Source organism: Megalobrama amblycephala, linkage group LG19, assembly GCF_018812025.1.
Source record: "Megalobrama amblycephala isolate DHTTF-2021 linkage group LG19, ASM1881202v1, whole genome shotgun sequence".
In the NCBI taxonomy this organism is placed as follows: Eukaryota; Metazoa; Chordata; class Actinopteri; order Cypriniformes; family Xenocyprididae; genus Megalobrama; species Megalobrama amblycephala.
The window spans coordinates 12,154,199-12,167,380 of NC_063062.1; the positions used below are offsets into that span (position 1 = coordinate 12,154,199).

The 13,182-nt window shown below is 36.5% G+C and overlaps 1 protein-coding gene across 3 annotated transcripts; it reads right to left on the reverse strand.

Moving 5' to 3' along the window:
• Positions 1-1,168: 1,168 nt before the first annotated feature.
• Positions 1,169-12,656, reverse strand: snapc5 (small nuclear RNA activating complex, polypeptide 5). Of its 3 annotated transcripts, none has more exons than XM_048169173.1 (4): positions 12,518-12,656; positions 3,491-3,606; positions 3,340-3,414; positions 1,169-2,055 (listed from the first exon to the last, which is right to left on the reverse strand). In XM_048169173.1, exons 2-4 carry the CDS (start codon positions 3,578-3,580, stop codon positions 1,876-1,878), a joined length of 345 nt encoding a protein of 114 aa, XP_048025130.1. In that variant the 5' UTR covers positions 3,581-3,606; positions 12,518-12,656; the 3' UTR covers positions 1,169-1,875. The 3 variants fall into 3 exon arrangements, with proteins under 3 accessions (XP_048025130.1, XP_048025131.1, XP_048025129.1); XM_048169174.1 differs by lacking the exon at positions 12,518-12,656 and adding an exon at positions 11,883-12,009; XM_048169172.1 differs by lacking the exon at positions 12,518-12,656 and adding an exon at positions 4,111-4,265.
• Between the last annotated feature and the right edge of the window lie 526 nt (positions 12,657-13,182).

Sequence of the window (13,182 nt, forward strand, 5' to 3'; positions counted from 1 at the left end):
GAAGTCTGAGAGGTTTCTGTCTCTCCATAGAGATCCAACGCAACTACCACTCCAAGGTCCAGAAAGGTAGGAAAAAGACATCTTTAAAGTACTCCATGTGACTCCAGTCGCCTAAACTCAGTTTTAATAAGCAAAGTGAGTGCTTTGTTTGTGAAAAAAAAACAACAAAAAAACATAATTTTCCACTTTACAGAGTGTTCACACAACAATGCCAGTTCTCGCGTGAACACAAAACGCACGTCGTGATGCTCTCGTTAACATTCGCGGGTGTGCGTTGTTGACGCGCGAGTACGAACACAACACGCATGCGTTTAGAAGCTCTCGTGAACGCGGGTTGCAGATCAATATTTTTGTAAGTAAAGTGATGAATTATGTTTTTTTTTTTTTTAGCACAAACAAAGCACTTGCGTCACTTCATAAAATTTAGTTTAAGCCACTGGAGTCACATAAAGTACTTTAATGATGTCTTTTTCCTACCTTTCTGGACCTTGAGTAGTTAGTTGCGTTGAATCTCTATAGAGAGGCAGAAACCTCTCAGACTTCATCTAAAAGATCTTAATCTTTGTTCCAAAGACGAATGAAGGTTTTATGGATGTGGAACGACACGAGGGTGAGTAATTAATGACAGAAATGTCATTTTTGGGTGAACTAACCCTTTAAGTCCTGATGTCCTCTACAGTGGACATGTATGAAATCAATGAAAGTCATATTTTGATTAGAAACCCCATAACATTTTCCAGAAACAATTTGAAAATTAGTCTGATTTAAATAATTACAAAATATATTTCCATAAGAGTGCTAAATTTGATCACTAAATTAATATCAGTCATTTTAAAGACCAAGAGTTGTTGTTGTCATAGTGAAGCCTCCAAATATTTGGTATCTCTAAAAGGCATCCAGGAAACTGTGACACCTATGGTGTCAGAGAAATTCACTAAAGTGGACAAAAGTCTATTTCTAGGTCCCAGGAGGATATATATTTTTGTGGCATCATTTTTCTCCAGAGCTGCCCCCACTGTAGTGCATTGTTAGCAGCTGTTTAGAAAGTGCTGATAGTGTTTTTACTGCATTGCAGGTTCATGCCATGGTTGGGAGGGGGCAGAAGTCTGTTGTCACAGAAACTAAATTATTCTATCAATAATACTGGGCAAAAGAGGAAATGCAGCTGTCTGATCATCATACTCGCCTTTATTAGCATGTACCTAGGGGTTAATGTAAAAATGTCATTCACACATCATACATTTACATCAAGGCAACACCAAAACACCTAACCAAACAACTTGCATCACTCCAAGTTGAAGTCTATTACGCTGAGCACCTTCAAAGATGTTTTTCTCTAAGAAAACATAGAAACTCTCTGTACATTAACAATGAAGTACAAAAAAGTTATAATACTGGCTCAGCTAGAACAATTGTCATGCCCATGCATACACAACCTATTCCACACACTCAGTCTAAATAGAAAAAATACCTCTGCGAGTTCACAACATGAACATGAACATGTACATACTTAATACTTATCATCAGCTTCATAATCATAATGCATTCAATCTGAAATCAATACAATACAATATTAAATAAAGCCTATACAGTACAGCATCACTTGGTAAACGCCATGAAATAGGATTGGTGCAATCTTTAATTTATATGTATTTAAAAAATACATAAAGTGCAGGCTTGGCCAACAGCACAGTTATAGGAGGAGTTGTATTTGTGCTACACATACTTCTGGAGGATTTAATAGATGGTGAACCAACGGTTTATCTAAAGCAACACCAATCTAAGACAGAGAGACAGTCTCTTTCAGCATGCCAAATGTGCAGATTACACACCTAAACACAGGAGTAAATGATAACGCTCTCTTTGCAGGCACAGTCAGTAGTCGTCGTCTTCATCCTCATCTTCTAGCACCATGTCAAGGTCACCATCTGCATCGTCGTCATCTTCCTCGTCCTCTTCCTCCTCGTCTTCTTCTTCCATGTCATAGTCTGTTTGAGCACCCAATACAAGTTTGGTCTGGTTGATCTCTGTCTCATCATCCAGGTTGACTTCCACCTGTGCATAACAAAAATAAAAGTAATTAAAACCTCCTTTAAAATAAATAAATAAATAAAAAGATCGGAAAGACATAAAGATCCTCATATTTTAAGTCAACCTATAATGCCTCTTTTACAAGATGTAATATAAGTCTCTGGTGTCTCCAGAATGTGTCTGTGAAGTTTCAGCTCAAAATACCCCACAGATCATTTATTGTAGCATGTCAAATTTGCCCCTATTTGGGTGTGAGCAAAAACACAGCTCCCTTTCATGAGAACTGTCGACGCTATGTCATATGATGTTATGGGTTCCCATAACGTCATATGACGTAGCGTCTTGTTCCCTTATTCAGGGAACCAGGGTTACACAAGTAACCCGAGATGTTTTTGTGTGTGTCCCTTTAAATGCAAACGAGCTGCTACTCCTGATCCGCTTTCCAAAAGAGGGCGGAGCTTTAACAGTTCAATGCTTAGGTTGCTAAACAACAACAAAGCTGGAGAATCTCACGCAGACAAAATGACGATTGTCAGTAAAGGTGTTCAGCCTTACATTGTTCAAACCGGAGTCGGACCATGATGGAGAGACTCAGGAAGAAGTTACAACTTTTAGAATGCAACTGGACGTTTCTGAATGGTAAGTGGATAAATTTACGTAGTTGCTGTGGAGTTGAATCAACTCATCGACTAGCATGTTAATCTTTTGTGCAAATCCAGCGTTGAATTGACCCTCGTTTGTGAAGCAGTCTGGCGTAAAATGATGGCATGTAACAACAGCAGCCCAACATGGCCTCACCCTCTTTGTAGCGTATTCTTGGGGGCAGGGTTTTATGTAAATTTCAGGTTAGTGATGTCACTAACCCGGGAATAAGCTTGTTGTAGTCCCTACCAGCTGGTTGTTGTAGTCCTGTAGTAGGTGTGAAAATATCTCCCTTTGCATTGAACTTTGAGCATCGTAACTTTGCAGATGTTGTTTATGCTCTAGCAGTTTAAAAAGTGAAATTACAATCAAGGACCCCTTTAAGAGTGTGTGAGCAACTCTTATGATGCTTTTTTGACCATTATGGAGCTTTGCAGTATAAATCAATATTCACTTTCGTTGTATAAACTTGGACATAGTGTGACTAGAGTTTCACTAAAGAAAGAAAATACTTTGAGGGAGCAAAATATTTTGTATATAATTTATATTCTTATTTTTGAGTGTACAGATCCTTTAAAGTAAATCCCCAGTGTTTAGAATAGTTGAAGAACAATACGTTTGTTTTTTTATGTCTGAATATGTGGTGTTGTCCTTTTGTTTATTTACCTCAGGGACAGGGGCTTCATTTGGGCTTTCTTCAGACTGAGCATTGATCATTGACTTCAGGGTCCCTTCCTCAAACTGATGAACATAAACAAAGACAATCAGATTTATGCTCAAAGATCACAATGAAATATCTAAATATGTTTGTTCTTACCTTAAGTCTGTTGAGCTGATCTTGCAGCATGACTTTTATTTTCAGAAGAGTCTCCTCTTCCTTCTTGAGCTCCTGAAGGCGACTCAGCATAGTGGACGAGTGTTTCTACAGCATTACTGCACACAAAAGCACGAGAGAATGTCTTTCGTTGCTTAATTACAGAACATGGCCTCGGATTTCAGAAACAAACAAGCATTGCTCTGTAACTACTAATTACAGTTAAACACTGGTGAAATTAATTGTACAGCCTGCAAGATCAAATCGTAGATGGAATTTGTAATCGTGCTTGCTGTTTGGTTTAGGAGTACATCATGTTCCTGATCTCCAGCGGTTTACAGGCTGCTGTTACCTTTCTCTTTCTCTCATTCCATTAGTTATCGTGCAGAGTAGTATTATTCAGGCCTTTAACAGACATCTAAATAATGCATCATCTAAACAGTTATTTTATTTACATTTTCTTATTTAAAACAATGTCCGAACCCATCTTAAAATAATGTACCGTGTACAGTCAGCTCATTTAGCAAGAATGCTAGCGGAAATAAATACAGTTACAAGCAATTTATCTCTTTAAGCATTACTCAGTTCTTTTTTAGCCTCGTAAACCAAACGACGTGACTTACTTTATTGGTTCAACACGCTCTGTGGAACATGCATGATTTCGATTAAACTGTTTATTTTCTTCTCAACTCCACAGTTGTAGCATTCTGAAGAACATGTCACGCGCACTTTCAGCACGCATGCGCATAAAGCACGTGAAGTGAAGAGCCAGGAGTGCCGCAGGTCTGAACTGACCAGAGTCTTTCTGTTATAGCTAGCTTCTAATATGTAATATTATATAATAATATATATATTATAAGTATGCATAATAATGTCTGCGCATCATAATTACAATAATTATTAAATTTAATATATTTATTGGTTTTGTGTGTGTGTGTGTGTGTGTGTGTGTGTGTATACAGTATATATATATATATATATATATATATATATATATATATATATATATATATATATATATATACATACAGAATAATTTCTGAAGGATCATGTGACACTGAAGACTGGAGTAATGATGCTGAAAATTCAGCTTTGCCAACACGAGAATAAATTACTTTGTAAAATATATTCAATTAGAAAAGTTATTTTAAATTGTAATAATTTTTCACAATATTACTTTATTTTTAATTAAATAAATTAAGCCTTGGTGAGCAGACAAAAAACTTCTTTTAAAAACATTAAAAATCTTACCGATCCCAAACTTTTGAGCGGTAGTGTACACACACATATATATATATATATATATATATTAGTTTTTAGATTTTATTTTTAAGTAAATGTATTTAATTTATTATATATAAATATATTAGCATAAAATATAATATAGATAAGTATACATAATAATGTCTGCGCATCATTATAATTACAATAAATTATTACATTTAATATATTTATTTGTTTTGTGAGTGTGTGTGTGTGTGTATATATATATATATATATATATAGTTTTTAGATTTTATTTTTAAGTAAATGTATTTTTTATTATATATATATATATAGTTTCTAGATTTTATTTTTAGTAAGTGTATTTATTTTATTGTTTATTATTAATTAATTAATTTTATTAATTTGTTTTATTTTTTATTTTATGTTAATATTGTTTAGGCTATATGAAAACAAAATGGTAAATATACATGATAATGTTGTCGGTACATTATGTTGGCTTGAGAAAAGTCTGTTCTTCGGTTACAACTTTTATTATTATTATTATTATAGGCCTATTTAAACTATTTTAAACTTTCAGACTAGGCTTTCTCAAGCCAACATCAAAGTTTGTTTCATTTTATATTTAGTAATACTTATATTTTTGTTGTAGATATTATTATTATATTTTTAATATTTTGTATTTTAATAATTTTTATACAAGTGTTTATATTTATCTTTTTTAAATGGCACTCAATCACACTTCATATGCATATCACACAGCATATTATGCAGGACACCGAGCGTATTAGTGACGCCATGTGGTCAATTTGAGGACAGGCACCACCATAAAAGATGAAATGTTTGGAGACACATCAAAGTCTAAGTAATATTAAACAGTATTCCTGCTATTAATATTCATTCTTTTTATTTATAGATAGATAACCCCCTTCTATATATAGAGAGAGCTAGTAGAAACAGAGAGCATAAGGTATAAATTTACATCTGTCCCCGTGTACCTGCTGTGCTGTCCTCACCTGCATATGGAGATGTTTGAACTGGCAGGTGTCAACTTTACAGCACCAGGAAGCTTAATGCATTGCAAATGTAATGCATGTTTCGAGTCCAGAACACAAAACACAAACCCTGCTTCTCAGATGATTTGCACCACACTAAACATCTGAGCTGATGTTATCCTATCATTGTCTGCATTTGTCTATAGAGCCTATGCCATTAGAGGGCATTGTTCTTTTATTCATCTGCCTGATCTAATAAAACCTTCAGTGTCAGCTTGAAAGCAATGGATGCTCAGAAGGGCATCCAAGATTATTTCTTTGGAACATTATTTATTAGGACCGTTTTATGCATCACACACAAAACATATTATGCACTGTACTTATGCATGTTTTGCATTAGATGACTGGAATTACTTACAAGACATAAAAGGAAACCTTGTGTGATATACACACAAACTCAAAGTCTTCATGCAACCTTTTTGAGGGATTTAAGCTACTTGCAGGTACCACCTCAACACATCAACCTGTTCAGAAGACATGCACGAGTTTGCACGTGCCCAAACAATTCCCAAAGAGGGGACATAAAGAAAAATGCTCATTTAAAGAAAACTTACATAAATCACAGATGGAACTCATTGATGTGAAGAACATCTAAAAGCTCTCTTAATCAGTCTCTCAAAATGTTAGGAGAGCCCATTAGGTTCTTTATAGGATTCCTTGACTAAACCCATCCAGATGTGTACACTGATACACAGCACGTGAGCACCACTGGACAGTGTAGCGAGCCAGTCTGAAATACTGTATATTCCGGTGTTTCATGCATAAATCATGCTAAAATATTTGTATTATGATTTTTTAAAATTATTTTATTATCATTATTTTTTAGTTTTTATTATTATTCGTAGTATTAGTAGTAGTAGTAGTAGTAGTAAAACCCATCCAGGTGTGTACATTGATAAACACAACATGTGAGCACCACTGGACAGTATAGATAATGGTGACAAAGTAAACAGAATATAATAATAACATAACTTGAACAGACTTGAACATGAACAGAAACTCACCAACAACAGGTTACATCGACAGAGCTAGACCAGACAACGGAAACATGAGGGCTATTTGCATCCGAAATCGCATACTTCCCTACGAAAAACAGTATGTGACAAAAGAAGTATGTCCAAATAGGCCACTCATAATAGAGTAGGCCAAAAGTACCCGGATGACCTACTACTTCCGGCGAGATTCTGAAGTGTGCATACAATGGACACTTTAGGCCCTGTCCCAAATGGCACCCTAAACCATAGGTGTGATTGGCAAAGGACAAAAAAGCAGGAAACTATATGGTGCACTTACCATTACACACACACAGTGACATAATTTTTATACATTTAATGAAAACATTGCAAACAGTGCAAAACAGTGCACATTGAATTAGACTACTGTTTAAATGAATTTATAAATTAAATAATTAAAAAGGGAAGAAAAATAGAAATACACATCTAAATTAAATGATTGAACAAAAAAAATCATAAAAGGAGTAATATGAGAAATATGCTTCAAAGACTGGGCAAAATAGGGATGAATTCCAAAAAATCTGTCAATGACTTGCTGCTGACGTGCACGAAAACTAGCCATTTATTGGGCATTTCTTGTCCTCCCAGATGTTTTGTTTTTCCTTATTTCTATGGTGTCCTTTACGTCTATCAAAAATAACATCTTTATTTCCCTCTATATTTTTGAAAGGTATCTTTTCTTGTGTTTTTGTTCAGCCATTTTGTCAGTGCCTCCGCCTCTAGGTATGTGCTTTATTATAGACTTCTATGATTGCTAATCCACAACAGATGACAATTATTAGGTTGAACGTTCAGAATACGATTCCATAGGTTATATTTCAGCACGAATTTCGCGAATGGACAGCGACTCTTAAGTAGCACGTAGAACACGTTTATGTCAAGTAAATTTTTTGGGAAAAGCGTGTGGAATTGCGGCGAGCGTTTGTAACCTTGCACGTAGAGAGCGCTCTTCGGAGCTAAGATACATCATTATTGGGAAACTCGACCCAGATCAGTTTTAAGCATTCATTAAAGTGAATCGGTTCAAAGGAGTCATTAGTTCGCAAATCGAACGTGTCATTAGTGGACAGATATGCTATATATATATAAGTCATATAAGATATATAAGTCCCTTTAAGACAAGTCATTTCACTCGGCGGCCATCTTTGAAACGCCTCTCGGGCATCCTGGGCATCATGCAATCACTTTGAATGGGGAAACATCAAATTCTTCAAAACTGTTCGCCAACCTTACGATTAAATTTCATATTTGAAATCAACAATGAAATCTAACATCAACCAGCTCATAAATTTAGTTTCTAAACGCTCGAATCATGACAAAAAAAACCTATTTTTTAGGCTGGATCAAGCTAATGCGCATGCGCAGACCTAAATGCGCGTCTCTACGGAGGCGCGCGTCTGACTGTTTCTATAGAAACCGGTGATTCTAACGGCCGCTGAAGTGACGCGAAGACTTTACCAGTCGGCGACTGGCTCTTATTTAGAAGGCGGGACTTATTCCGCCATATTGCGCGTTACACTTTCTCCCATTCAAAACAATACGAGTGACACGTCTTGTGTTATTCTATAGTCTTTGCTCATATGCTCCGCACTCCCAAATATATTTTTAGGTCGCACAGATTAAATTTTTAGGAGCATATGCGACAAAAATGTTGGCAATTTCGAGCCTTGTAGAAGCTGCTAAGCTTTCTAGCTAGAAGTAAGTAATAACCAACATGCCGTTACTTTGCTAAATTAGCCCAGAATCGTTTAGCATTAATGTTATGGAATCATGACAAAAATGATCAATAGATTGGTTAAATTTTACTGCATATAAAAATGAAAGACAATATATTGCATGCAACGTCAACTGGCGGCCCGCGGGCCAAATCCGGCCCGCCAGAGATTTACATCCGGCCCCCAGAATAATACTGAATTCAGGAATAGCCTTGTAAGAGGAAAAAGTTTAGGGCTGGTCCGAATACCATTTTTTGATGAACATCGACTATTCGAAGCTTCGGAGAGAGGGGCTGAACATATTTTTCTCTCTAATAAAGGCAGGAATCTGTGTCTGTATATCCGTTTGCATTTTTATTATTTCGAGAACCGTTCATCCAATCGACTTCACAGGGGAGTGCAGTGTCGCATTTGGTGCAATATAGATGGACACGCGAGACGCGACACATTCAGAATTAATAAACTTTTAGTAAACTACAGTTAGAGCAGCGCGAGCGGGAAGCGGCGCACCTCACGCGGGCAGGGCTTATGCTCCGAGAATGGACACTGCACTAGTGATATAAAACGCACACACACAGGTCTGTTAAATTAAGCAATACTTTTAAGGTAGTCTAATAATTTTCTGACTAACAAATTGACACAGAAATTTAAACAAAGAAAAACGAAATTAAGTTAAATTAAAACGAGATTAATTTAGATTGATAATAACGGGTAAAAATGCTAATACATTTTGTCTATTATTGCTATTTTCCACAATGTCAAAGCAACAAAACACAAGCTCAGACATGCACAAACTCCGCTGTTCTGCGCTCTAGCCAGAGAAACACTCCCGTTGCTGGAACACGCGTCGGTTCTATTTCTAGCATGCACGCGTTTTCTGCGTGGCTCGAGCGCGCCTGAGACGCGTGTCTCAGTGTGCAAACTCCAACCTGTTAAATATGGGAGCCGAAATAAAAACGGACACGCCACGCAGCTGAGTCGCTCACGCAGCCAGTGTGTCGCCTATGGCGGCATTTTAATGCCATTAATGACCGAGCGCACAATTGATGCTTGCGCGCGCAGTAAATCACTTCCGCGAGAGGATAACAGATCTGCACGCGAGGAAACGGAGCCCGCGAGCTCATTTTAAACCCGCGCGCGCGCATGACATCTCCTCTGCGCGCAGATCAAGCCCTCGCGTGCTCGGACAAGACTCGCAGCACGCGCGTCATCATTCCCCACGCTCGCGCTCAATCTTCTATTTCGCTCGCGCGAACACTTTTGATTTTTGTCAGTCGTGGGGCGGGACTTTACTTATTTCAGTGTAAGCTCAAATGCATTGGCATCAGTTTTTCCAGAAGCTGTTTTGATTGGACGTCTGTTGTAAAACGATTAAATGCTTCATCAATGGCGTGCAAGTGAGTTAAACTTTATTTATTAACTGATTGATTGCATTATTATTATAATATGGCCTACCATATACATTAACTTGATTTATTATTATTTTTATGGAGCTGTAGCTGCTGGGGAAATAAGAGAACACATATTATATTTGCTGTAGTTCACCGCTACATTACCACTATACTTCCACTAAACAGTATCTGTTTACCCAGCCAAAATTATATCAGTTCTGAGAACTACAGAAATGTCAAAAGTGTCAATTAAATAGTTGTAACTATGATTCTAAATCCAGAATTGCTTCATGTGGCTTTGGATGAAAGATACATCACTTGTTCATATCAGCAAGAGTTGTTGTGTAAGCTTTTTGTTATCATTCTTTGTCAGTTTAATATATTATCAGGTTAATATATTTTCATTTAAATACAGTATAAAATGGTTTCAGCATTTCACTCTGTTGAAAGGTTGCAGTTAAAGTTAAGATACAGTACACAGTATGAATGATCATACCCCCGAAACCCAATTTAGAAATCTTTATATCTAAGACATATTTCGTTTTTTTTTTTTTTTGTATACTATCATGGGTAAACAGATACTGTTTAGTGGAAGTATAATGATAATGTAGCGGTGAACTACTATGTGTTCTCATTTTTCCCCAGCAGCTACAGCTCCATAAAAATAATAAATCAAGTTAATATAGTATCTATCTAATAAGGACATATAATAATAATAATGCAATCAATCAGTCAATAAATAAAGTTTAACTCACTTGCATAATAATAGTAAATACTATAGTGTTTTGGACCATACTATAGTAAAGTGTAGTATACTGTATACATTATACTATTTACAACACTTTGTTAATGAATGCTTCAGCATACAGTGTATTAACTATGATGAACTGATAAACTGTTATAAATACTGTATAGGCTACTTTAGTTTTTACTACAGTAAACTCTAGTGTATATTGTAGTAATATACCCTATAGTTGTAGAAAACTATAGTATTTGGGTAATTTGTTTATATTACCCTCAACAACTATAGAATTACCACAGCAAATAAAAGTACTATACTATACTATGGTTCAAAAACACTATAGTATTACTATAAATTACTGTAGTATTTTTTCATCTGGTCCAAGCCATGTCTAATCATTTTACAACAGGCGTCCAATCAAAACAGACTTCTGGAAAAACTGAATTGACCAATGACATTTGAGGTTACACTGAAATAAGTAAAGTCCCGCCCCACGACTGACAAAAATCAAAAGTGTTCGCGCGAGCGAAATAGAAGATTGAGCGCGAGTGTGGGGAATGATGACGCGCGTGCTGCGAATCTTGTCCGAGCACGCGAGGGCTTGATCTGCGCGCAGAGGAGATGTCATGCGCGCGCGCGGGTTTAAAATGAGCTTGCGGGCTCCCGTTTCCTCGCGTGCAGATCTGTTATCCTCTCGCGGAAGTGATTTAATGCGCGCGCAAGCATCAATGTGCGCTCGGTCATTAATGGCATTAAAAATGCCGCCATAGTCGCCGGCCTTATTCAAGGGGGAATGAGAACCGTTTTTTATTTTTAATCTAACGAAACAAAAAGCCTTCTGAAAAGTAGCTTGTGCCATAGCCTGCCTTCAGTCAAGAATGACGATAAACGCGTTCTCTCATTGAACATCTTTTATTGTTTCACGTGCTCATTTTTTCACAAATGTCAAAATTTTCCTTGCCTGGGATTTGCGCACAATTGCGTGACAGTGATGGACAGCTTGAAAGCCTCACAAATATGAAGCCTAAAATATCGCTATCGCCCCCTGGTGGCTTGCTGCAGTACAGGTAATATGTAAAAAATAACATAAATTTGGAATTAGAATTAGTATATCAAATAATAACATACAGTATTAGGATACAATTCGAATTTTATTTTATATTACGAGTATCTGGCCCTTACAGAGTCTGCAGTGAAAAATTCTGGCCCTTGGACAAATATAGTTGATGACCCCTGATATATTGGATTTGCTTACCTGAATCATCCGTGTTCACTGTCTTCGTCAGTCAACTGAAGCTGTTCACGTGAGTAGATGGTTGGGCGCGGTTGGGTGTGTGCGCATTCATAACGGTGCGCGTACACTTTGAACTTCAATCGCACAAATGATTGGACTACTTGCGGAGTGTGACATGACGACATGAATCAGAGGCACAAAAAACGTTGACAGCGGTGAGCGGTCATTATGTTTACCAATACTCGACCCATCGCAACCGCCGCAACCCCGAAGAATCACACCCCTGCTAAACAGTCGCAGTCTTCAAGTCCGCACTTTTGTGACGTAATGCCGCTTTCACTGTCGGGAAGATTGGCAAAAGTGCGCATCTAGGGCGCATATCGACCGCAAAGGGGTGCTCGCAATCACCCTTCTGAGACCTAAAATTGACAAATGGTACACCCTACGGTCTCGTGGACTTGACGACATGTGCACACGACTGAAGTGTGCCATTTTGGACAGGGCCAAAATATTCCATGAGGCCTTGGGAGAGGATTTGTGAATGGCAGTGAAGCGACGCTACTGACGCTGGTAGGTCACATGACAATGACAACATTCCGAATTACATTCATACTACACACATTCATACTATATACTTACTCAAAATAAGTACCTACCCAAGAGAGTATGCGATTTCGGACACAGCCATTAACAGGCGGGAAACAGAGATCACATGACTGGATCACATGAGGGGAAGGGAGTCACTAGATTACTATGATAATATACAAAATAAAAGACATGAAAACTTGAACTGATAACAAAACCTAAACAGACATGACCTGTCACATGATCCTTCAGAAATGATTCTAATATGCTGATTTGCTGCTCAAAAAATATTTATTATTATTATTATTATTAACTGTTGAAAACAGTTTTTGTGCAAACAAAAATACCATTGTGGTAAGATACTAATAAAGATATTAATACTTTAATTCATCAAGGATGCATTAAATTGATCAAACAATTTAATATTTATTAATTATAATAATTTTTTTTTTGGAATAATGTTACAAAAAAATGACATTTAATAAATGCCTTAGTAAAAAAAAAAAAAAAAATGCAAATAAATGCTGTTCACTGAACCTTCTATTCATCAAAGACTCAGAATGTTAACTGTTAGAATGATTTCTGAAGGATCATAGGACTGTCACATTTAGTTTTTCTTTCATGTTCATGTTTCTTGTAGTCATATTATGATATTTTTGTTATTAATTATTATATAATTATTTTAATTATTTTAATGTTTTTATTTTATTTATTTTTTTAAAATTGTAATTATTTA